This window comes from Bufo bufo, chromosome 6 (assembly GCF_905171765.1).
Source record: "Bufo bufo chromosome 6, aBufBuf1.1, whole genome shotgun sequence".
In the NCBI taxonomy this organism is placed as follows: domain Eukaryota; kingdom Metazoa; phylum Chordata; class Amphibia; order Anura; family Bufonidae; genus Bufo; species Bufo bufo.
The window spans coordinates 348448101-348472389 of NC_053394.1; the positions used below are offsets into that span (position 1 = coordinate 348448101).

Below are 24289 nucleotides of genomic sequence, written 5' to 3' on the forward strand. Positions count from 1 at the left end.
CAAAGCAGTAATCAAAGCAAAAGGTGGCTACTTTGAAGAACCTAGAATATGACATATTTTCAGTTGTTTCACACTTGTTTGTTATGTATATAATTCAACATGTGTTAATTCATAGTTTTGATGCCTTCATAGTCATAATAATAAAGAAAACTCTTTGAATGAGAAGGTGTGTCCAAACTTTTGGTCTGTACTGTACATCCCTTGTCAGAACGCTCTTCTATCTACAGGGAACGATTCCGATAGTAACACATATAAAAGGAACGGACGCAATTCCCTGATATATTAAAGTGAAACTCTTTACCGTAATCACAGACAGCACAGACATAACATTAATGATTACATAAATGGAAGATGGGACATGGACAGAAAACCACAAACTAGTTCAGTCAACATGGATGTGATTACACTGAACATTAAAGAGATGGACTGAGAACGTCTTCCAGTAAGTGCTTTGTTATGTATGGACCCTGAGGAAGACTCCATGCATGCTTTGTAATGGATTATACCATTCAGTTTGCTCCAATAGGAAAAACAAAGATGGTGCTTATATACGGATGCAGACACCACTGGCCGCTAGAATTGGCGATTGTCCTCACAATGTGGAATTTTCAAGCCATCCGAAATGTCAGATAAAAACCTGGTAACACTAGCTGCTTCATATCGTTCCATGGGATGAGCAGGTATCTGCACCAGCGAGGTGGGCTGCAAACGTCTCAGAGTTCACCCCACATCGCAAGGTTGCTTTTATAGGTAGACATATGAACCCCAACACCTGCTAAACAAAGATGTCAAGCAAGCAGCCTCATACCCTTTCCTATAGTATTCACATCTTTGGGCACCGTGACCAGCTCTTGGTTTGAGAACTCAATGGTAAACGTTCATTACGAAACCATACACAGAGGCCGAGCCAGCGATTGTCTCCGAGCACAACAGCCCCTGTTGGAAACATCTTCCCCAGCTAGTATTTCATTGTCGGAGCCCTCATCCAGGTCACAGTTTGAGCTAATCTCTGCCCAAGCCTCCTCGGTGGCCTCTACTGTCCATATGGGAATGCTGACTTTCATCTGCATGTCATGAAGCATCCTTTCCACGTGCTCGATCTGACCGGCCAGATCTGGGGAGCAGGGTCTCTCAGCTCTTTGGGTGTTGTCCCGTACTCGGATGCTGCTGGGTGACTTTATGTTGCGTGCTCTATAGGCGACTTCTGATGTTTTACCTATGACCCCCGTGTTGACCAGTCTCTTTCTTCGGCCATGCAGAGGAAAGAGTTGACAAAGGTGGTGAGCTTTACACAAATCCTGCTGGAAGAGCTCTAGGGTGGAGAGGAACAGCACCCAGGTTCTCTCCAGCTCTACTCTGTCCTCCTGGGCCACCTCTTGCTCCATCAACAGGACCATCAACGTGTTCATCAGATCTGTTGGTGAGGAGATAAAGAGATAGGGTTATATGTACAAAACCGTATATCCTTCAAAACTATGATATTTTACCAGTGAGAATCTGTCGTTCTGCCAGTCCCATTTAGAATAAATCCATATGTCTCCATACAGAAGTATGGCGCGTCATCACTGCTGGCATGAGCCGAATGGGTACCTCTGGAGCATCGGTGCTGAACTGGCGATGGAAGCAGAAGGCGAGTAATATTTTTTAAAATTTTATTAGAAATTCTGCTTCTCTATTAGCAAGTTTTTCATCATTTTACTGGACAAAAGAGTGCAGGACACTGTGCTAAACTGTCCAAAGCAGATGTGAATACACCCTTAAAGTGGTTATGCCACCATTAAATATTACTATATTATAATGCAGCATGAAAACTAGTTATTTTTGTAATTTACAATGTTACAAAAATGCTCCAGTTGTGAGATATTCCCTTTACTTCATTGTAATGGCTCCCACTGATGTTTAATCTGTACAGTAAGGTGCATGTCCACCTACTGAGGTGGTTGCACATGCTCAGTTCCATCCTTTGACTGCCATCAGCCATATCTACTGTTAGAAGCTGTGGCGGTTACAGGGAGAGAACTGCAGGAGAAAGGAAATACCTCTGAGAAAGGACATGTCCCCCTGAGCTGCAGCAAAAAGGACACGCGCCTTAGACTGTCAGCTTGATATAAATCTAGCAGAGCAATGAATGAGGAGATCTCTGGATCCATGTGAGGTACAGGCCTGGTTCTAGCTTTGTCATGTACGATACAATGTCAGATTTTTACTCATTATTGTGCCATAACACCTTTTAACTGCCCACCCATGTGGCACCCCCATCCTCAAATACCTGCATGCTTGGCTTAGTCAAAAGTGCATGTGTTGTCAGTTGGGAGAGCGGATTAAGGCCCCTTGCAGACTAGTGTGTCCGGATTATGTCCGGATGCGTTGCGTCTGCGATCAGGGAAAATTGTGCGAGTAGGTACGCAATTGCAGTCAGTTTTGACTGCGATTGCGTTCCGATGTTCAGTTTTTATCGCGCGGGTGCAATGCGTTTTGCACGCGCATGATAAAAAAAAAAACTGACTGTGGTGCCCAGACCCGAACCCGGACTTCTTCACAGAAGTTCGGGTTTGGGATCGGTGTTCTGTAGATTTTATTATTTTCCATTATAACATGGTTATAAGGGAAAATAATAGCATTCTTTAATTCAGAATGCTAAGTAAAAGGTCCATTGTGGGGTTAAAAAAATAAATAAATGTAACTCCCCTCATCCACTTGATCGAGCAGCCGGGATTGTCTTCTTTCAGGACCTGCCAAAGGACCTTTGATGACGTAATCGCGCTCACCACGCGGTGAGCGCGATGACATCACTGAAGGTCCTTTTCCAGCCAGGTCCTGCAAGAAGAAGAAAGAAGACGAGCCCGGCTGCGCAATTAAGTGGATGAGGGGAGTTACATTTTTTTTTATTTTTAACCCCACAATGGACCTTTTACTTACGGTAGCATTCTGAATTAAAGAATGCTATTATTTTCCATTATAACCATGTTATAATGAAAAATAATAAAGTAAATGGGGTCCCTGGTAACTTATCCCTCGTCTCCTTAGCAACCATGCGTGAAAATCACACTGCATCTGCACTTGCTTGCAGGTGCTTGCGTTTTTCACGCATCCCCATTCTTTCTATGGGGCCTGCGTTGCGTGAAAAACGCAGAATATAGAACATGCTGCGATTTTCACGCAACACACAAGTGATGCGTGAAAATCACCGCTCATCTGAACAACCCCATTTAAGTAAATGGGTCCGGATTCAGTGCGGGTGCAATGCGTTCACCTCACGCATTGCACCCGCGCGGAATTCTCGCCCGTGTGAAAGGGGCCTAAGACAGCGGCTTTTCTCCCCAAGAACACAAGGACTGGGCATTTTGAAATCTAACATGTCCTAGCTGGAAGGTCCCAATATATACAGTCAGGTCCATAAATATTGGGACACCGACACAATTCTAACATTTTTGGCTCTATACACCCCCACAATGGATTTGAAATGAAACGAACAAGATGTGCTTTAACTGCAGACTGTCAGCTTTAATTTGAGGATATTTACATCCAAATCAGGTGAACGATGTAGGAATTACAACAGTTTGCATATGTGCCTCCCACTTGTTAAGGGACCAAAAGTAATGGGACAATTGGCTTCTCAGCTGTTCAATTGCCGGGTGTGTGTTATTCCTTCATTATCCCAATTACAATGAGCAGATAAAAGGTCGAGAGTTCATTTCAAGTGTGCTATTTGCATTTAGAATCTGTTGCGGTCAACTCTCAAGATGAGATCCAAAGAGCTGTCACTATCAGAGAAGCAAGCCATCATTAGGCTGAAAAAACAAAACAAACCCATCAGAGAGATAGCAAAAACATTAGGCGTGGCCAAAACAACTGTTTGGAACATTCTTAAAAAGAAGGAACGCACCGGTGAGCTCAGCAACACCAAAAGACCCGGAAGACCATAGAAAACAACTGTGGTGGATGACTGAAGAATTCTTTCCCTGGTGAAGAAAACACCCTTCACAACAGTTGGCCAGATCAAGAACACTCTCCAGGGAGGTAGGTGTATGTGTGTCAAAGTCAACAATCAAGAGAAGACTTCACCAGAGTGAATACAGAGGGTTCACCACAAGATGTAAACCATTGGTGAGCCTCAAAAACAGGAAGGCCAGATTAGAGTTTGCCAAACGACATCTAAAAAAGCCTTCACAGTTCTGGAACAACATCCTATGGACAGATGAGACCAAGATCAACTTGTACCAAAGTGATGGGAAGGGAAGAGTATGGAGAAGGAAAGGAACTGCTCATGATCCTAAGCATACCACCTCATCAGTGAAGCATGGTGGTGGTAGTGTCATGGCGTGGGCATGTATGGCTGCCAATGGAACTGGTTCTCTTGTATTTATTGATGATGTGACTGCTGACAAAAGCAGCAGGATGAATTCTGAAGTCTTTCGGGCAATATTATCTGCTCATATTCAGCCAAATGCTTCAGAACTCATTGGACAGCGCTTCACAGTGCTGATGGACAATGACCCAAAGCATACTGCAAAAGCAACCAGAGTTTTTTTAAGAGAAAGAAGTGGAATGTTATGCAATGGCCAAGTCAATCACCTAACCTGAATCCGATTGAGCATGCATTTCACTTGCTGAAGACAAAACTGAAGGGAAAATGCTCCTGACAGTCTGCAGTTAAAGCACATATTGTTTGTTTTATTTCAAATCCATTGTGGTGGTGCATAGAGCCAAAAATGTTAGAATTGTGTCGATGTCCCAATATTTATGGACTTGACTGTATTAGATGGTCAGCCGGTCCTGCAGAAATCTGCTAGTTCAGCCGTTATCTACTGTGTAGGGTCCGCTTAACTTCTACCTTCTAGTCTTGTTCCCGACTCCACCTCTTTATCTTCGTATCTAGCCACTTTATGTCTACAAAATGTCCATCCACACCATCTGAATCCTGCTTTATGTCTCTCAAAACCGTTCTTTTTGTGATTATACTACTCAAAAAAATCGACCACTGGACCAAGTCTATGACCTTCTAGCCAGAAAAGTCAGCTGTTTGCTGGGGGGTGTCATGTGTCCCCCATATGAATGGAAATGCAGGTCGCACATGTCTACTGCTGCTCTATTCATTCTCTATGGAACTGCTGGAGATAGGAGAGTAGAGTTCTCAGTTATCTCTGACTGTCCCATAGTGAGCCTGCACAACCTGGGCACGTGAACACAGTTCTTGGGGGTTGGTGGGTATCCCAGCAGTTGGACCCCCACAATCAAAAATGTTATCCTGTGGGGATAAGTTTCTAACGTGGCATAACCATTCAAGGTTAAAGTCATCGACAGGTGATCACTGGTCCTGTTTAGTGGAAAAGTGTCAAAAACATTTTGTGTTTGGCAGCTTCAGAAATATAGCGCCCTGCAGATTCCAGAATTTTACCAGAAAACTGGAGCAAATACATTGTTAAATCCCTTTATGATTAGTGTCCTGAGGGAAGAAAGGGATGCAAATGAAATCTAACAAGCTCTGCCTCTGATGCCACCAGATGTAAGGCAGCTATCCTGTAAGTCAATGTTCAACCCTTTAAACAGGCCTTGAGACATGACTCAGATATTAAATAAACCAGCATCTCATCTGTAGACACCTGTTTCTAGGTAATTGCCCCTCATCAGTACAGAGCAGAGAGTACTGGGTGAGAGGCCAAGTCGGGATTTGGGGGGGTACTATGGCTCCTTGGGGAGAGAGCGCCTTAAATCTGCATGAGGAGACTTATAGGCCATAAATGGTCCTCTGGAATTCTGGGAAGGGATGAACACTGACTTATAGGATAGCTGCCTTACATCTGGTGGCATTAGAGGCAGAGCTTGTTAAGAGCTCATTTGCATCCCTTTCTTTCCAGAATTCCAGAGGACCATGTATGGCCTATAAGTCTCCTCAAGCCGATTAAGGCACTCTCCCCCCAAGGAGAGTTAGTACCCCCCCCCCCCCCCAAATTCTGTCCTGAGGGAAAAAATGGCCTCTACCGACTATTTAGAATCTGAATACATCCAAATAGAAGCTAAGAAGTAGAAGAGCTACAGACCAGAGGAGAAGGTCCAGAGAAATCCTACAGATGTCTAGGTACCAGCAGCAGCAGCAATAAAGGACTCTGGAGACACCAAGCTACAAGAGTTTTCTAGGACTTTAATATTGAAGACTTATCCTTGAACAGGTCATCAATATCAGATCAGTGGGGGTCTGACTCCAGATTCCCCCCCTCTTCCAGTGCTCTGGACCAGACACCAGAACAGCACCACTTTGCAAACTGCGTAGCGGGTGTGAATGGTATTGCAGCTCTCTCCCATTCATTCTGCTCTGGGGCGCAGTGGTTCCCTCAGACAGCTGATCCATAGTGGTGCTGGCAGCTGGATCTCCACCAATCTGATAGTGATGACCTATTCTAAGGAAATCAGGGAACCTGCAGTCATGTGCTATCTCACACATTGGTGCATATCTCTAGGATATGCCACGAATGTCAGATAGACGCGGGTCCCACCTCTATCTCTAGAACAGGGCCCCCTGAAGCGAAAAAGAGCACACTGCCCATGCATGGCATGCTCTCCATTCACTTCTATTCGAGTTCCGAAAAAGAGCCGAGCGAGCACACTTGGCTATTTCCACAACTCCCATAGAGGTGAATGGAGAGGGCACCAAGCAAGTGGCCCACGAACTCCGGACTCTTCCCCGATGAGAGAACGGCCAGCGAACACTTGAATACGTATTTGCATTAGGTGCTCGATTGACTTAAGTGTCATCTTATAAAACTTTTGGCATGCCATAGTGAGTGAGGGACTAGGTGCCAAGACCCCACTTGATGCTAAATTGAAGGGGCTGAAGTGCTGAGCTGGGGTCTCCTCGGTCAGTGAAGCGCGGTGTATGGCTCCATACACGTTCCATCAGCCCATACACCGCTCACTCATCTTTCTAAGGAGAGTTGAGCAGAGCTGGTCCAAAGAGAGAGGGCAGAGCACCTCCCAAAAAATGCAGATAGAGATCAGATGGGACTGGTATGTGAGAACCCCGCCTATGACTGCCTCCCCAATAGTCAGTGTCCTTCCATTGATCCCCAATGATCACAGCAGTATCTTTCCTTTATAACGGTGGTCAGTACTGTCTTGGGGGGGGGGGGGGGGGGGGGGGGGGGGGGGGGCATATAATAACCGATTGTGAGATCCCCTAATACTTCAGTTCCTGATGTCTCCCTCTCTGCTTAATAAGCCTTAATTAACTACTATATTTGTTTTATGAATTCACGTAACCATTAGGAGAGAGATGCCATTAATATCAGTGTGCTGCCCGGCAGCCATCATTATACCGTCATCCCTGTGCTGGATGGCATGAAGTGAAATCATTTTAATAGAGCAGTGAGCGTGTACAGGTGGGTGTTCTCCGCTGTCGTCCCCTGGAGGCTCAGAAATGATGAGATACCCCTTTAGATGTTCTTCTCGGCCCATGGCTCAGCAGACGAGCGCTGCTGGATAATTGACGCCGGGGTCAGTATACACTGCATATAGGTATCCGAGCATGTGAGAGTAATATGTACACAGGGGTCTCTGCGCGCTAGAAATACTATGACAAAGCAGATCTTCCCCGTATCATTTGTCTCAAAGATCAAAGCCAAAACCAGTCCATAGCACAGTACCGTCAAGACTACATGTATACTGAGAGACCTCATCTGACAATTAAAGGGGTACTCACACCAGGATTTTTTTTTTTTTTTAACTTTCTAACTTTACCAATCTCCTGTTCCAACACTTTCCGGGTCGCTCTGCCAGCACCTACACGTCCAGATTCTTCCAGACACAGGAAATGTGACTTCTCGGCCCGGCCAGTAATCAGCTGAGATGGGCGACCACTGGCCGAGCAGCCACATAGAGGATTGGGCAAGCAGCAGAAGATCAGTAAAATGGGTATTGCTCTTTTTTTTTTTTTTTTTAAAAGGGGTTGTCTCACTTCAGTAAGTGGCATTCATCATGTTGAGAAAGTTAATACAAGGCACTTACTAATGTATTGTCATTACCCATATTGCTTCCTTTGCTGGCTGGATTCCCTTTTTCCATCACACTATACACTGCTCGTTTCCATGGTTACAGACCACCCTGCAATCCAGCAGTGGTGGTCTTGCTTGTACAATATAGGAAAAAGCACTAGCCTATGTGCGCTCCCACGGAGAGGCTGACGCTTTTTCCTATATTGTGCAAGCACGACCACCACTGCTGGATTGCAGGGTGGTCTGTAACCATGGAAACGAGCAGTGTATATTGTGATAGAAAAGGGAATCCTGCCAGCAAAGGAGGCAATATGGAAAATCACAATACATTAGTAAGTGCCTTGTAGTAACTTTCTCTACATAATAAATGCCACTAACTGAAGTGAGACAACCCCTTTAACCCATTCTGCCCCGTTTTTTCTGGGATGGACAAGCCCCTCATACACATGGGTGTAAGCTTCGTCATACTGGCCAACTATCTAATGTGTATGGGGCATGCTCTGATTCTTTCCACGTGCCCGATCCTTTGATCCTGAGGGAGGCGAGACATCCGGAAGTGGCTGATGACCCCTTATTCCCCTCCACAACACAGTACGCATGTATATGGGCAGCTATCTAAAGGTTAGAAGAAAACAATGGCAGATCTCTGCAATCGCGGTAAGCAGGAAAGTCGCAGTGTAGCAAAACGTGTCAGAACTGCAGCTAAAGGACTCATTTTCAGTTTTGCTGAACTTATCTTAACCACCTCAGCCCCCAGTGCTTAAACACCCTTAAAGACCAGACCACTTTTTACACTTCTGACCTACACTACTTTCACCGTTTATTGCTCGGTCATGCAACTTACCACCCAAATGAATTTTACCTCCTTTTCTTCTCACTAATAGAGCTTTCATTTGGTGGTATTTCATTGCTGCCGACATTTTTACTTTTTTTGTTATTAAATCGAAATTTAACGATTTTTTTGCAAAAAAATGACATTTTTCACTTTCAGTTGTAAAATTTTGCAAAAAAAACGACATTCATATATAAATTTTGCTCTAAATTTATTGTTATACATGTCTTTGATAAAAAAAAAAATGTTTGGGTAAAAAAAAAAAATGGTTTGGGTAAAAGTTATAGCGTTTACAAACTATGGTACAAAAATGTGAATTTCCGCTTTTTGAAGCAGCTCTGACTTTCTGAGCACCTGTCATGTTTCCTGAGGTTCTACAATGCCCAGACAGTACAAACACCCCACAAATGACCCCATTTCGGAAAGTAGACACCCTAAGGTATTCGCTGATGGGCATAGTGAGTTCATAGAACTTTTTATTTTTTGTCACAAGTTAGCGGAAAATGATGATTTTTTTTTTTTTTCTTACAAAGTCTCATATTCCACTAACTTGTGACAAAAAATAAAAGGTTCTATGAACTCACTATGCCCATCAGTGAATACCTTTGGGTGTCTTCTTTCCAAAATGGGGTCACTTGTGGGGTAGTTATACTGCCCTGGCATTCTAGGGGCCCAAATGTGTGGTAAGGAGTTTGAAATCAAATTCTGTAAAAAATGGCCGGTGAAATCCGAAAGGTGCTCTTTGGAATGTGGGCCCCTTTGCCCACCTAGGCTGCAAAAAAGTGTCACACATGTGGTATCTCCGTATTCAGGAGAAGTTAGGGAATGTGTTTTGGGGTGTCATTTTACATATACCCATGCTGGGTGAGATAAATATCTTGGTCAAATGCCAACTTTGGATAAAAAAAAAAAAAAATGGGAAAAGTTGTCTTTTGCCAAGATATTTCTCTCACCCAGCATGGGTATATGTAAAATGACACCCCAAAACACATTCCCTAACTTCTCCTGAGTACGGAGATACCAGATGTGTGACACTTTTTTGCAGCCTAGATGCGCAAAGGGGCCCGCATTCCTTTTATGAGGGCATTTTTAGACATTTGGATCCCAGACTTCTTCTCACGCTTTAGGGCCCCTAGAATGCCAGGGCAGTATAAATACCCCACATGTGACCCCATTTTGGAAAGAAGACACCCCAAGGTATTCAATGAGGGGCATGGCGAGTTCATAGAAATTTTTTTTTTTTGGCACAAGTTAGAGGAAATTGATTTTATTTATTTTTTTTCTCACAAAGTCTCCCTTTCCGCTAACTTGGGACAAAAATTTCAATCTTTCATGGACTCAATATGCCCCTCACGGAATACCTGGGGGTGTCTTCTTTCCAAAATGGGGTCACATGTGGGGTATTTATACTGCCCTGGCATTCTAGGGGCCCTAAAGCGTGAGAAGAAGTCTGGAATATAAATGTCTAAAAATTTTTACGCATTTGGATTCCGTGGGGGTATGGTGAGTTCATGTGAGATTTTATTTTTTGACACAAGTTAGTGGAATATGAGACTTTGTAAGAAAAAAAATAATAATTTCCGCTAACTTGGGCCAAAAAAAATGTCTGAATGGAGCCTTACAGGGGGGTGATCAATGACAGGGGGGGTGACCAATGACAGGGGGGTGACCAATGACAGGGGGGTGACCAATGACAGGGGGGTGATCAGGGAGTCTATATGGGGTGATCACCACAGTCATTGATCACGCCCCTGTAAGGCTCCATTCAGACGTCCGTATGCGTTTTGCGGATCCGATCCATCTATCAGTAGATCCGTAAAAATCATGCGGACATCTGAATAGAGCTTTACAGGGCGGTGATCAATGACAGGGGGGTAATCAATGACAGGGGGGTGATCAGGGAGTCTATATGGGGTGATCAAGGGTGAATAAGGGGTTAATAAGTGACAGGGGGGGGGGTGTAGTGTAGTGGTGCTTGGTGCAACATATTACTGAGCTGCCTGTGTCCTCTGGTGGTCGATCCAAACAAAGGGGACCACCAGAGGACCAGGTAGCAGGTATATTAGACGCTGTTATCAAAACAGCGTCTAATATACCTGTTAGGGGTTAAAAAAAAATCACATCTCCAGCCTGCCAGCGAACGATCGCCGCTGGCAGGCTGGAGATCCACTCGCTTACCTTCCGATCCTGTGAACGCGCGCGCCTGTGTGCGCGCGTTCACAGGAAATCTCGCGTCTCGCGAGATGACGCGTAGATGCGTGACTGTGCGCAGGGCTGCCGCCTCCGGAACGCGAATCTGCGTTAGGCGGTCCGGAGGCGGTTAAAGGGGTTTTCCAGGAATAAAATACAGATGGCCTATCTTCAGGGTATGTCATTACTAGCAGATCAGTGGTAGTGGGGTTCAACACCCAGGGCCCCCACCAATCAGCTGTTTGAAGAGGCCACAGTCGAGCGCTGCGGCCTCTTCCAGCGACGTTGGTCACGTGGCCCATGTGCATCTCGGTCCCATTCAAGTGATTGGTCCTGCGCTGCAGTACCCAGAACAGCCACTATGCAATGGAGAGCACTGTGCTTGATATGCCATGAGGATCACTGGGCCCTTTCAAACAGGTGATTGGCAGAGGTGCCTGGTGTGGGATATTGATGACCCACGCTGAGGACATATCATCAGTACTGTACTCCCACTAATCCCCTTTAAAAAGGAACATTCTGAGCAAAACCAATACAATACACTGTGTTGTGCCTGAGAGGGTGGAGCAGGACACAGGCTCTCTTTTGTGTTCTTTGTGTCATGCTCCACCCCCTTAGGCCCTGCGCTATGCATAACGCAGTGGATATGGTTTGCAAGGAGTGTTCCTTTAAAATTACTCTGCAGAATACAGTTTACGGTGCATGTCATATGATGTTCATAAGGCAATTGCTTACAAGATGATTCCCTTAAAGGGAACCTGTCTCTGGGATTTTGGTTATAGAGCTAAAGACATGGGTTGCTAGATGGCCGCTAGCACATCCGCAATACCCAGACCCCATAGCTCTGTGCTTTTATTGTGTTAAAAAAAAACGATTTGATACATATGCAAATTAACCTGAGATGTGTCCTGTACGTGAGATGAGTCCAGCGTGAAGGAGCCCAGCACCGCCCCACATCCTCCAAATCTCCTTCTTCCTCCCCGACGTCACAAAGCTAGAGCGGCGTAATCTCGCGATGCGCAAGCTAGCGCATGCGCAGTGTCGGCATAGTGTTCCTTCCCTGTGCTGGCATCAGCCTCAGGGAATGAACTGCGCATGCGCTAGCTCGCGCATCGCGACATTACGGTGCTCTGGCTGTCTGACGTCGGGGAGTAAGGAGGAGATTCTGAGGATGCGGGGCGGTGCTGGGCTCCTTTACGCTGGACTCATCCCAGGTTAATTTGCATATGTATCAAATCGTTTTTTTTACACAATAAAAGCACACAGAGCTATGGGCACTGGGTATTGTGGATGTGCTAGCGGCCATCTAGCAACCCATGTCCTCAGCTCTATATAACAAAATCCAGGTGACAGGTTCCCTTTAAGTCACTATAAAACACAGGCCGGACATGTTCTTCTTCTGTCCATGGGCTGCACTCACCTGTGCTCAGCTCGAAGGCTTTCTTTCGGCTCTCCTCCAGCTCCTCCCGCAGACGAGGACTGTCCGACGTGCCCCCGACGCACATCACCAGCTGCCGATAACAGGCTGTCACCTTATTCAAGGAGTTATGAACCTTCTTACAGTCCGCAACCGTGCCATGACCGCTGCCCTCCGCCGCATGCGCGTGCTCACGTTTTCCCCGCAGGGTTAACGTTCTGCTGATGGGGTGCAGGTTCGGCGCTGCCGGGCTGGCACCTTCCTGGGCCGACATGCTTAATTTGTACCTTTCCTGGCATAAGGGGCACCTGGCAAACACAAGAAGAAACAATGGCGTCATCTCTGTCAAGAAGCCTCTGCAGTCACATCATAGAAAGCATTTCCCAGAAGTGACATAAGCCACCGGTGAGGACATCTGTCAGCGGGAGCCCGTCACTCCGCGGGAAGCAATAAACCTAACAAGGTGGCGGCACGTAAGGAGGACTCGCGGCCGGCTTGTTGACATCTCACATTGATGGGTTTACTATATTTACAGGGCAGTGACATGAACGCCGCTAATCTGCCCACTGACCTCACCCTTACCTCCTGCCACACGTCTGTCCAGTAAACACAATATTAGATGCCACCCTCTGCACGCTGGCTTGGTGCCATATTAAGGGAATTGCGGGATAACCAATTTACTAAAAACACTGTGACAATCGCTCCTTTTAAAAGCGGGAGGGATCGGACTACTCATTCTCACTGTGCCCGTCTGAGGGGGTCCGTTCATACAATGCTGACTGCGGTAAAAGGCAGGTATACACGGAGGACAGCATCTGCAGGGAAACTGCTTAAAGGGGTATTCCCTATCTCAGACATTCATGGCCTATCACTAGAATATGTCATCATCTATGGAACCTGCTCCTATCTCCAGGACGCGGCGTCTGAAGTGAAGGAAGGCGGTGAATGGAGGGCGGTGCGCTGTATTTCATTTCGGGGGCCAATCTGGAGATAGGAGCAGGTCCTAGTGGCGAGATCCGCACCTATCTGACATTGATGGCATATCCTAGCCATGCACCATCAATGTCTGAGGTGGGAAGACCCCTTTAATTATTGGAAGCACATCCGCAATCACAGTACATTCACACATTAGGGTCTTTTTTCACACTAACATTTTTCTCTTCCGCTATTAAATTCCGTCCTAGGGGCTCAATACCGGAAAAAAACGGATCAGTTTTATCCTAATGCCTTCTGAATGGAAAGCAATCCGTTCAGGATGCATCAGTTCAGACCCTCTTACGTTTTTTTTGGACGGAGAAAATACCGCAGCATGCTGCAGTTTTCTCTCCGGCCAAAAATCCTGAACACTTGCCGGAATGCCGGATCCGGCAGTAAGTGTTCCGGCAAAACAGATCCTGCTTTTAGGACCTTTAAAAATGCAAAAAAAAAAATAATAGTAATCCCGGATCCATTTTTCCCAGATGACACCGGAGAGACGGCTCCGGTATTTCAATGCATTTGTCAGACGGATTCGCATCCGGATCCGTCTGACAAATGCCATCACTTTGCGCCCGGCGACGGAACTCCCTGCCGTAAGTGTGAAAGTACCCTTACGACTATAAATCTGCCCCAATATACGTGAAAGGGGGAGAAACAGCATATTATGCAATTCCCTAATACTATAGGTATAGTGACTTTCACCCTCATAAAAGGGGTCCGCGGGCGATGGGGGTACGGCGGAGAAGCAGATCACTATCACACAGAAGACCCCATAATTGTCATATGTGCTAAGACCAAAAAAAACGGACATATCAGATCGGAGGGGGGCCCACGGGTCTGAGGGTCTTAGGAAGGAGCACCCACCACCTATTAGCCGGGTACCCCGATTTCTGGACCACTTGGGTCCACAATGGGCAGACTCCCACCACTCCGACAAGGCTACAGCCAACTGGGCACGGGCAGTGTTTTGGATGGGGCAGTGTGACCCCAGCAGGGCGCTGGTCCGCTCCATCTAAGGGATGCCAGTGCCACCTGTCTTACCAGGGGCACAGATGACCAGTCACAGGTAGACTTGTCCATGGGCTGTCCCCCATTTTTCTGCAGCATGCCTCGGCTGGCACTTACCTGCTCCGGTGGGTACCTCGGCTGGCAGCGGCGGCCTGTCACATCCTCCCCGGCCGAGGCTTAGCGGAGTGTAAATAGGATAATGGAAGGAAGCAGCTGCTCTGCCGATTAAAGCCTCATGGAGCCGGATTTCCCGGGGGAGCTCGCCCGCCCCTCAGTGTGGGAAAGGCACAGGGTCCGCCTGTGGGAGGAGGAAGCCGCTGTGCCAGCTGCGGGGAACTACGACTCCCAACAGGCTCTGCTGGGTGCTGGAGTCTCCTCAGATCAGAGCTTAGTCACATATCGATGTGGCCACCTACCTCCTGTCTGTGTCGAGTGACTGGAAGTATCCCATCCGAATTTCAGGGAAAATTCGAATTTCCTCATGATTCCTGGTGACTGATCAATTTTTTCACTGAAATGATGGGGGGGGGGGGGGAATAAATTCATCCATTTAAGTGCAAAAAGTTCACCGCGGCCATCTTGATTGATGATCCCGCGCAAAATCTTGTGTGTGGTGACGTGTGACATCACCACGCCGGCCAGGATCTTCAATCTTCACGCTCAAATGGATAAGGTGAGTATTTTATTTTTTACTGATTAACCCCTGAAAGCCCTCCTTTTTCATCTCAGATGCTGCGATCAGCAATGAATGCGGCATCTGAGGTGTTCAGTGACGGTTGGTGGCACAATCGCCGTTCCCCGTCATTTCACCCGCTACTTGTGCTTCGTGATGAAGTCATTCGTCACAAACAGTGTTGAGCGAACTTGTGTTTTGAGTTCTGCGTCCAAAGTTCGGGTTCGGGTTATCGAAGAATCCCGTTATGGATTCCGCTACCACGGACCATAACGGAATTTTGAATCCATAAGGGGATTCTTCGATAACCCGAACCCGAACTTTGGACGCAGAACTCAAAACACAAGTTCACAAAGCAAATTTCTTTGTGAAATTCGGCAAAGAGGCCAAATCAAATTTTTGTAAACTTCGCTCTTCTCTACTCCTGTCCACAGGTTACCTGGCATTGCTGTATGGGAACAGGTGCCCTGCTAGCTGGGGCAGACTGAGAGGGGGCCCTGGGCACCGAAGGCGGGTCCTTACCAACCACATTAGGGTACGGCTACATGGCGACATTTCGTTAAATGTATTGCAAAATACCGCGACGAGACAGTCGCCAAGTAATCCAACTCAGATTTTTTGTGTGACTATAACGTTGCAGTATGTCACATGGCGACACCATTATAATACATTACATGAAATGTGTCGCCATGTAGCCGTACTCTAAGGCATCATTCACTTTAAGTTAATGCATTGGACCTACCTTTTTTTGGCGCTACAGTGATCAAGACCGAATTACACTGCCAAAAACTGGCAGCAGTAGAAGTGAGTAAGCCTCTGTTCCCACGGAGGGTTTTGAGAATGCTGCAGTTTTTTAATAGCCATGCTGTGGACCCACTCATGGCTGAAACCCATTGAATAAATCTATCTGCCGTAAGTCCACAGCGGACATGTGTACCTGCTGTAAGTCCATAGCGGACATGTGTACCTGCTGTAAGTCCATAGAGGACATGTGTGCCTGCCGTAAATCCATAGCGGACATGTGTTCCTGCTGTAAATCTATAGCGGACATGTATACCTGCCGTAAGTCTATAGCGGACATGTATACCTGCCGTAAGTCTATAGCGGACATGTGTACCTGCCGTAAGTCTATAGCGGACATGTATACCTGCCGTAAGTCTATAGCGGACATGTGTACCTGCCGTAAGTCTATAGCGGACATGTGTACCTGCCGTAAGTCTATAGCGGACATGTGTACCTGCCGTAAGTCTACAGCGGACATGTGTGCCTGCCGTAAGTCTATAGCGGACATGTGTACCTGCCGTAAGTCTATAGCGGACATGTGTACCTGCCGTAAGTCTACAGCGGACATGTGTGCCTGCCGTAAGTCTATAGCGGACATGTGTACCTGCCGTAAGTCTATAGCGGACATGTGTACCTGCCGTAAGTCTACAGCGGACATGTGTGCCTGCCGTAAGTCTATAGCGGACATGTGTACCTGCCGTAAGTTCAGAGCGGACATGTGTACCTGCCTTAAGTCCACCGATGACATGTGTACCTGCCGTATGTCCACAGAGGACACGTGTACCTTCCATGAGTTCACAACGGACATGTGTACCTGCCGTAAGTTCAGAGGTGACATGTGTACCTGCCGTAAGTTCAGAGGTGACATGTGTACCTGCCGTAAGTTCAGAGCGGACATGTGTACCTGCCGTAAGTTCAGAGCGGACATGTGTACCTGCCGTAAGTTCAGAGCGGACATGTGTACCTGCCGTAAGTTCAGAGGTGACATGTGTACCTGCTGTATGTCCACAGAGGACATTTGTGCCTTCCGTGAGTCCACAGCGGACATGTGTACCTGCTGTAAGTTCAGAGCGGACATGTGTACCTGCCGCAAGTCCACCGATTAAATTTGTCCACAGAGACAAAAAGTTGCAAGATTCATAGCATAATGCTGTCACAGATTTCTCCCAAAGATATAAAATTTGCATTAGAGGTTATGTGCCGATACTGTGGTTGATTTTCTCCACTCCTGTCAGTTCAATAATGGCTCAAATCCTACTTATCACAATCAACTACCTTATGTGTCACCCCCAATTCCTCATAGATTGTAAGGCCTCTTTCACACTTGCGTTGTCCGGATCCGGCGTGTACTCCACTTGCCGGAATTACACTCCGGATCCGGAAAAACGCAAGTGTACTGAAAGCATTTGAAGACGGAACCGTCTTCCAAATGCTTTCAGTGTTACTATGGCACCCAGGACGCTATTAAAGTCCTGGTTGCCATAGTAGGAGCGGGGAGCGGGGGAGCGGTATACTTACAGTCCGTGCGGCTCCCGGGGCGCTCCAGAATGACGTCAGAGCGCCCCATGCGCATGGATGACGTGATCCATGCGATCACGTGATCCATGCGCTTGGGGCGCCCTGACGTCACTCTGGAGCGCCCGGGGAGCCGCACGGACGGTAAGTACACTGCTCCCCCGCTCCCCGCTACACTTACCATGGCTGTCAGGACTTTAGCGTCCCGGCAGCCATGGTAACCACTCTGAAAAAGCTAAATGTCGGCTCCGGCAATGCGCCGAAACGACGTTTAGCTTAAGGCCGGATCCGGATCAATGCCTTCCAATGGGCATTAATTCCGGATCCGGCCTTGCGGCAAGTGTTCCGGATTTTTGGCCGGAGAAAATACCGCAGCATGCTGCGCTTTTTGCTCCGGCCAACAAACGTTCCGTACCGGAACTGAAGACATCCTGATGCATCCTGAACGGATTACTCTCCATTCAGAATGCATTAGGATAATCCTGATCAGGATTCTTCCGGCATAGAGCCCCGACGACGGAACTCTATGCCGGAAGACAATAACGCAGGTGTGAAAGAGCCCTAATCCGTTCAGGATGCATCAGGATGTCTTCAGTTCCGGTACGGAACGTTTGTTGGCCGGAGAAAATACCGCAGCATGCTGCGCTTTTTGCTCCGGCCAAAAATCCGGAACACTTGCCGCAAGGCCGGATCCGGAATTAATGCCCATTGGAAGGCATTGATCCGGATCCGGCCTTAAGCTAAACGTCGTTTCGGCGCATTGCCGGAGCCGACATTTAGCTTTTTCAGAGTGGTTACCATGGCTGCCGGGACGCTAAAGTCCTGACAGCCATGGTAAGTGTAGCGGGGAGCGGGGGAGCAGTGTACTTACCGTCCGTGCGGCTCCCCGGGCGCTCCAGAGTGACGTCAGGGCGCCCCAAGCGCATGGATCACGTGATCGCATGGATCACGTCATCCATGCGCATGGGGCGCTCTGACGTCATTCTGGAGCGCCCCGGGAGCCGCACGGACTGTAAGTATACCGCTCCCCCGCTCCCCGCTCCTACTATGGCAACCAGGACTTTAATAGCGTCCTGGGTGCCATAGTAACACTGAAAGCATTTGGAAGACGGTTCCGTCTTCAAATGCTTTCAGTACACTTGCGTTTTTCCGGATCCGGAGTGTAATTCCGGCAAGTGGAGTACACGCCGGATCTGGACAACGCAAGTGTGAAAGAGGCCTTACTCTCCATTCAGAATGCATTAGGATAATCCTGATCAGGATTCTTCCGGCATAGAGCCCCGACGACGGAACTCTATGCCGGAAGACAATAACGCAGGTGTGAAAGAGCCCTAAGCTCTTGCGAGCAGGGCCCTGACTCCTAGTGTTACAGTTGTATATCAGCCAGTTATTTTTGTTTTTGTTTTGTATATGAACCCTATGAACTTGTAAAGCGCTGTGGAATATTGTGCCGCTATTTAAATAAATTTTATTATTATTATTATATGTGCCCCCTCACAGTAATATGTCCAGCTGTGCCCCCTCACATAATATGCTCAGCTGTGCCCCTCTTACAGTAAAGTAATATGTCCAGCTGTGCCCCCTCACAGTAATATGCCCAGCTGTGCCCCCTCACATAATATGCCCAGCTGTGCCCCTCTTACAGTAAAGTAATATGCCCAGCTGTGCCCCCTTCACAGCCGGAAAGAAAATAATAATAAACTCCACATACTCACCTCCTTCCCCAGCAGCAGGATGATACCTGTAGCTCCCGGCCGGCCCTGCCCAGACCTGCAGTGTGGAGCGCAGACAGGGGGAGGAATGATGGAGCGGCTCATGCTTCATCCTCACAGATAGCTGTCTCTGCTTCCTATAGAAGCTGGGACAGCTGCCAAAAAGTGGGACATACCTCCCCCGTACTGGGACAGCCCCTGAAATCTGGGACTGTCCCGCTGGATCCGGGACAGTTGGTAGGTATGCGTGTGTTGCAGACCGCAAACTGCGGGTCCGCAAAACACTAGCACCGGCCGTGTGAACTCAATAGGTCAACGATCCGCAAGATGTGGTGAAGAATAGGACATGTCCTATCTTTTGCGGTGCGGAGGCACGGACCCTGAAGCACATGGAAACACACGTAAGCCCTTCCGTGGACTTGAGAGTCTGTGCCTCTGCGCCACAAAAGATAGAACATGTCCTATTCTTCACCACATCTTGTGGATCGTGGACCCATTGAAGTCCACAACACGGGCATGGTGGCACCACGGTCGTTTGAATGTAGCCTTAAGCTAAAAGTGTATAGTGGGTGCTAAGGCCCATGTGGGGTGCCCAGACTGTTCTCACTGAGGTTACAAGCTTGCTGAGTGCATCACCCTCTTTATAAGAAAGGGCCAAAGATCTACATCATCGCAGTGCCAAATATATGTGGGAGACCGGGCAAAGGCCAAAGAACTGTCGGCACAAGGGGCAATGGGAAAACTGATGAGTATGTGACTATTTTGGATTTTTAGATGTATGCTGTTTATAACGAGGAATTCAAAAAAATCGCTCAGTACCTCTGCTATTGTACTGAAACGCGTCACATCTGTCACTTGCAATACCAAATGTCACCACTGTCAATGGCAAATACTTTCCATAGAAAGCAATGAAACAGCGCCCCCAATTCTAATCCAATTAAACATATCAACAAACAGAACAGAGTAGAACGTAGCAGCATCTGTCTCTGCGCTGCAGCGGTGGCCGTAACCCCTGGAAACGAGCAGTGTACAATGTGATGGAAACATGGATCCAGCCAGCCAAGGAGGCAATATGGAGAATCACAATACATTAGTAAGTGCCTTGTATTGCATTTGCTGAATAGAAAAATAAACTGCAATAAAAATGATTGTAAAAAATCATTTACATCCCCCCAAAATAAAATAAAATGTTTTCAATATATGTACCCCAATATAGTGCTGTTAAAAAATACTCTTCTCGCAAAAAAAAAAGGAAAAACTATCTCATGCAGCTACATCCGCCCAAAAAAATCTATGACTAAGTTATGACTCGAGACGTTAAAAAAAAAAATGTTAAGGGGTTAAATCAACAAGCACCAGAAGAGCTACTACAACCACAAGCATCCTTTTAGCGATTTGCCAATGAGTTTTTACATGGTAAATTCTGCTCCGTAGAATATCCCCCCCCCCCCCCCCACATCGCAACGTCTCGAGTACAATGACTTTTATCACTGGTTATTTTCTTTCCGCCGTGGCGCGGCACTGGCCCCGTGATGCCCCTGTGTCTGTAGACGGACATCTCCCGCTCCCTTTAGCGTACATGTCGGGGCCTGCCCGCTGTAAATGTGAGTCCCCAAATGCTACCCATGGATATCCTTAGGGCTTTTCTCGTTTTCCATTGAACTGTACTTGTCAGCTTTGGAAAAAGATGCAGCCTGCGCTGCGGGGAGGACTGCTGCTGCTCGCACCACCGTTACCTGGCAACCAGGCAGCTATTAACCCCCTCTGTGCCAATGACCGCGCCAAGATAAGGGAAGCGACACAAAAACGATGTTTTTCATCTTTCATGTCATGTCGTGAGCAGAATGAATAAGAATAAGAGGCATTTTTACTTCGCATTGCACGTTGGCGTCGTGAAAAACACTGCAGACATTACAATGGCACAGCTGCCAGGCTGGCATCAGCATCACAGTCCTCATCCCACCGCAGCCCCACAGTAGTAGCATTTGTCAGGTTTTACCTGTCATCTGTAACAATCGAGACACATAAGTCTGCGTGGGAGCTGTGTACACAGAACGGTAGGATCTGTAGAATCAAAGCTATATGTAAAAGTGAAGGTGCCCTTTATCCCCTCTCCTGACAGGTCCGTTTTAGTAACTACTTGTATTCCTCATGGAATAACAATTCTTGAGCATCTATTCTTAAGGCCCCTTTCACACAGGCGAGTTTTCCTCCCGGGTGCAAAGCGTGACGTGAACGCATAGCGCCCGCACTGAATCCTGACCCATTCATTTACATGGGTCTGTGTATGAGCGTTGTTTTTCACGCATCACTTGTGCGTTGTGTGAAAATCGCAGCATGTTCTATATTCTGCGTTTTTCATGCAGCCCTGGCTTCATAGAAGTGAATGGGGCTTCAGTGAAAAAACGCATTACATCCGGAAGCAAGTGCGGATGCGATGCGTTTTTCACTGATGGTCGCTAAGAGATGTTGTTTGTAAACTTTCAGTTTTTTATCACGCGCTTGAAAAACGCGCGGAAAAAACTGAACGCAATCGCAGACAAAACTGACTGAACTTGCTTGCAAAATGGTGCGAGTTTCACTGAAGGCATCAGTAGCTAAACCGTCACGCTCGTGTGAAAGAGGCCTATGACTCTGTGCTGTGCCATTCCTGCTAGTAGTTAATAATGAATTGCTAGTAGTTTGCAATGAAGGTCCAGATAGGTGTTACCAGTTGGGGGTGTTTCCCTGCTAAGTGTATAATGGCAGCTTTGATTGGATAGTGTCAGACTGTGCAGGGACACGCCCTCAACACCCAGATGGACCTTTATTACAAACTACTGGCAAAAAAAAACATTTTGCCATTGGGATTTTTTTTCTTATGGCGCTCACTGTTTATGAAATGACAACCTATTATTTTGGACATTTTTGGATGAGGCGATAAGAGTTATGTTAATTTTTTTTATATGATAAATATGAAAAATGGAGGTACTGTATTTGTTGTTTTAAAAAAATATACATTTTACTTTACTAACCTTTTTTTTTTTTTTTATAGACCCGCTTCAGTTTTTGTCCGGCCGCCTCACGGCTTGTTTGCCATGCTGCAGCTGGACCTCCGGCCCTCCCCCGTTATAGTGAATGAGCCCGGAGTGGACCACCGGCAGTACGGTGGACTTGCGGTAGCACGGATCTGGCAGGCTGTTCCTCCGCCGGAACAACCTGCCGGAAAAGGGAATTGTGAAAGTAGCCTAGGGCCGAATGCACACGGCCGTGTTCCGCGGCCGAGAGCGGTCCGTGGTATGCCGGGCTGGATTCCTGTGGTTGCTATGACGCCGTGCGCTTCATGCCGCCGCTGCTGTACAGTAATACACTCGTATAGATCATACCAGTGTATTACTGTAGTGCAGCGGCGGCATGAAGCGCACGGCGTCATAGCAACCAATGACGCTGTGCACTCCTGCTCTGAACAGGAATCCAGCCTGGCATACCACGGACCGCTCTCGGCCTTAGGGAGTTGAACTTGCAACCATTTCTTCTCTTGTGCAGAGCACTGCAATACTTCTGTATCGCATTGTCTTACATTGTCATTTCCCCACCGGGGTTTTCACAAGGTCCTCAGCTGCCCTGACAACTACTTTACGTCTTTTGATTGGTGAGGCGATCGGGGGCCCCTTTAACTGCTCAGATGCTATAGTCTCTAGTTTAACACATTCAGTACCGTGTACATTTTCTGCTTGCCTATGACGTACATGTACTGTATGTTGTGGTGCGCATCGGTGTTACATGAGCTTAACGGGGCATATTTTGGGAGGATTTTTATGGACGTCATCTGATAGGATGAAATCATCCACAAAGCCTTGCGATCCTCTGGATTGCACAGATGCAGATGAACTCCAAATCCTTTGCATGAATGTAGATTTAGAGGGTAATTGTCAGCAGTTTTGACCATGCAGGAAAAACACCTTGGGTTGAGCTTTTAATCATCAGGAGTAGTGTGAATATTAGGGCTGCAGCTATTGGTTATTTTAGTAATCAAGTATTCTACCGATTAATCCAACAATTAACCGAGTACTCTATTAAGAAAAAGCTAATTTAAAAAACGTTTTCTATAAAAACTCATCAACTCCCTTGTCAACAGTTCCCCCTCTAGTGCCATTAGTTCCTCCCCCAGTGCCACCAGCTCCCCCCAGTGCAATCAGCTCCCCCTCCAATGCCCCCAGCTCACCCCCAGTACCACCAGCTGTCCCCACTGCCATCAGTTCCCCCACTCCCCCTCCTAGCCATCAGTGCCCAGCCGTAGCGCCAGTGAACTAAAATACTTACCTTTCCTGTAGGGGCGCTGCTGACACTCCAGAGATCTTCCATCCTCTTCTTTACGCGCTGCACCGAGACCGGACTTTACATAGGGTCAGGTCATAGTGCGCGCTTACATGCACTATGTCCTGACGATGTATGTACGTTGCTGCGCGGGCAGGTGGATGACCATGGAGTGTGAGTAATAGAAAGCTCTTCACTCACACTCCATTGCACAAACGAATCATCAATGCAAAAAATTAGCATCAAGGATTTTTTCGTGTCGAGTTAGGCTACTTTCACACTCGCGTTTTGTGCGGATCCGTCTTGTATCTGCGTTTGCGTTATGTATTTTAAAAAAAGTCTAAGTTAAAACGGATCCGGGGGACGGATCCGTTTTCAATTGCACCACATTGTGTCAGTGAAAAAACGGATCCAGTAGGCTCCACATAGTCAGACGGTCACCTTTGCTTAAATGCGCTAGAGGCGGAGCTTCACTGTGATGTGCTTTCTGCTCTCTGCAATGAGCTGCTTCACAAAGCCTCTGCTCTGCTCTGAAGGGTGGCTATAGTGGTCGCCTGCTCTGAGCAGAAGGGAGGGGCTGTGACAGCAGAGAACACTTCACCATGAAGCTCCACCTCCAGTGCACTTAAAGGGGTTTTTCCGAGGCTTAAATGGGTTGTCTCATCATGGACAATGGGGGCATATCGCTACGATATGCCCCCATTGTCATATAGGTGCGGGTCCCACCGCTGGGACCCGCACCTATATCGAGAACGGAGCCCTGCAAGTGAAGGAGGGCGCACTGCGCACGCGCAGCCGCCCTCCATTCATTTTCTATGGGGCCGGCGAAAATAGCCGAGCGCTGACTCGGCTATTTCCTTCGGCCCCATAGAAATGAATGGGAGCCGGGGCCGCGCA

General features: G+C 47.4%; 1 protein-coding gene across 1 annotated transcript; it reads right to left on the minus strand.

Annotated features, from left to right (window-relative positions):
- Window positions 1-205: 205 nt before the first annotated feature.
- LOC121005217 (regulator of G-protein signaling 9-binding protein-like) lies at window positions 206-14698 on the minus strand. Its single transcript, XM_040437819.1, has 3 exons — window positions 14536-14698; window positions 12431-12740; window positions 206-1414 (listed from the first exon to the last, which is right to left on the minus strand). Exons 2-3 carry the CDS (start codon window positions 12699-12701, stop codon window positions 882-884), a joined length of 804 nt encoding a protein of 267 aa, XP_040293753.1. The 5' UTR covers window positions 12702-12740; window positions 14536-14698; the 3' UTR covers window positions 206-881.
- Between the last annotated feature and the right edge of the window lie 9591 nt (window positions 14699-24289).

Bases quoted from the DNA above. Each gene is read 5' to 3' on its own strand.
- LOC121005217 (XM_040437819.1), bottom strand. From the start codon at position 12,701: ATGTCGGCCCAGGAAGGTGCCAGCCCGGCAGCGCCGAACCTGCACCCC. The intron at 1,415-12,430 runs GTGAGTGCAGCC...CCTCACCAACAG, and splicing joins AGCCTTCGAGCTGAGCACAG to ATCTGATGAACACGTTGATG.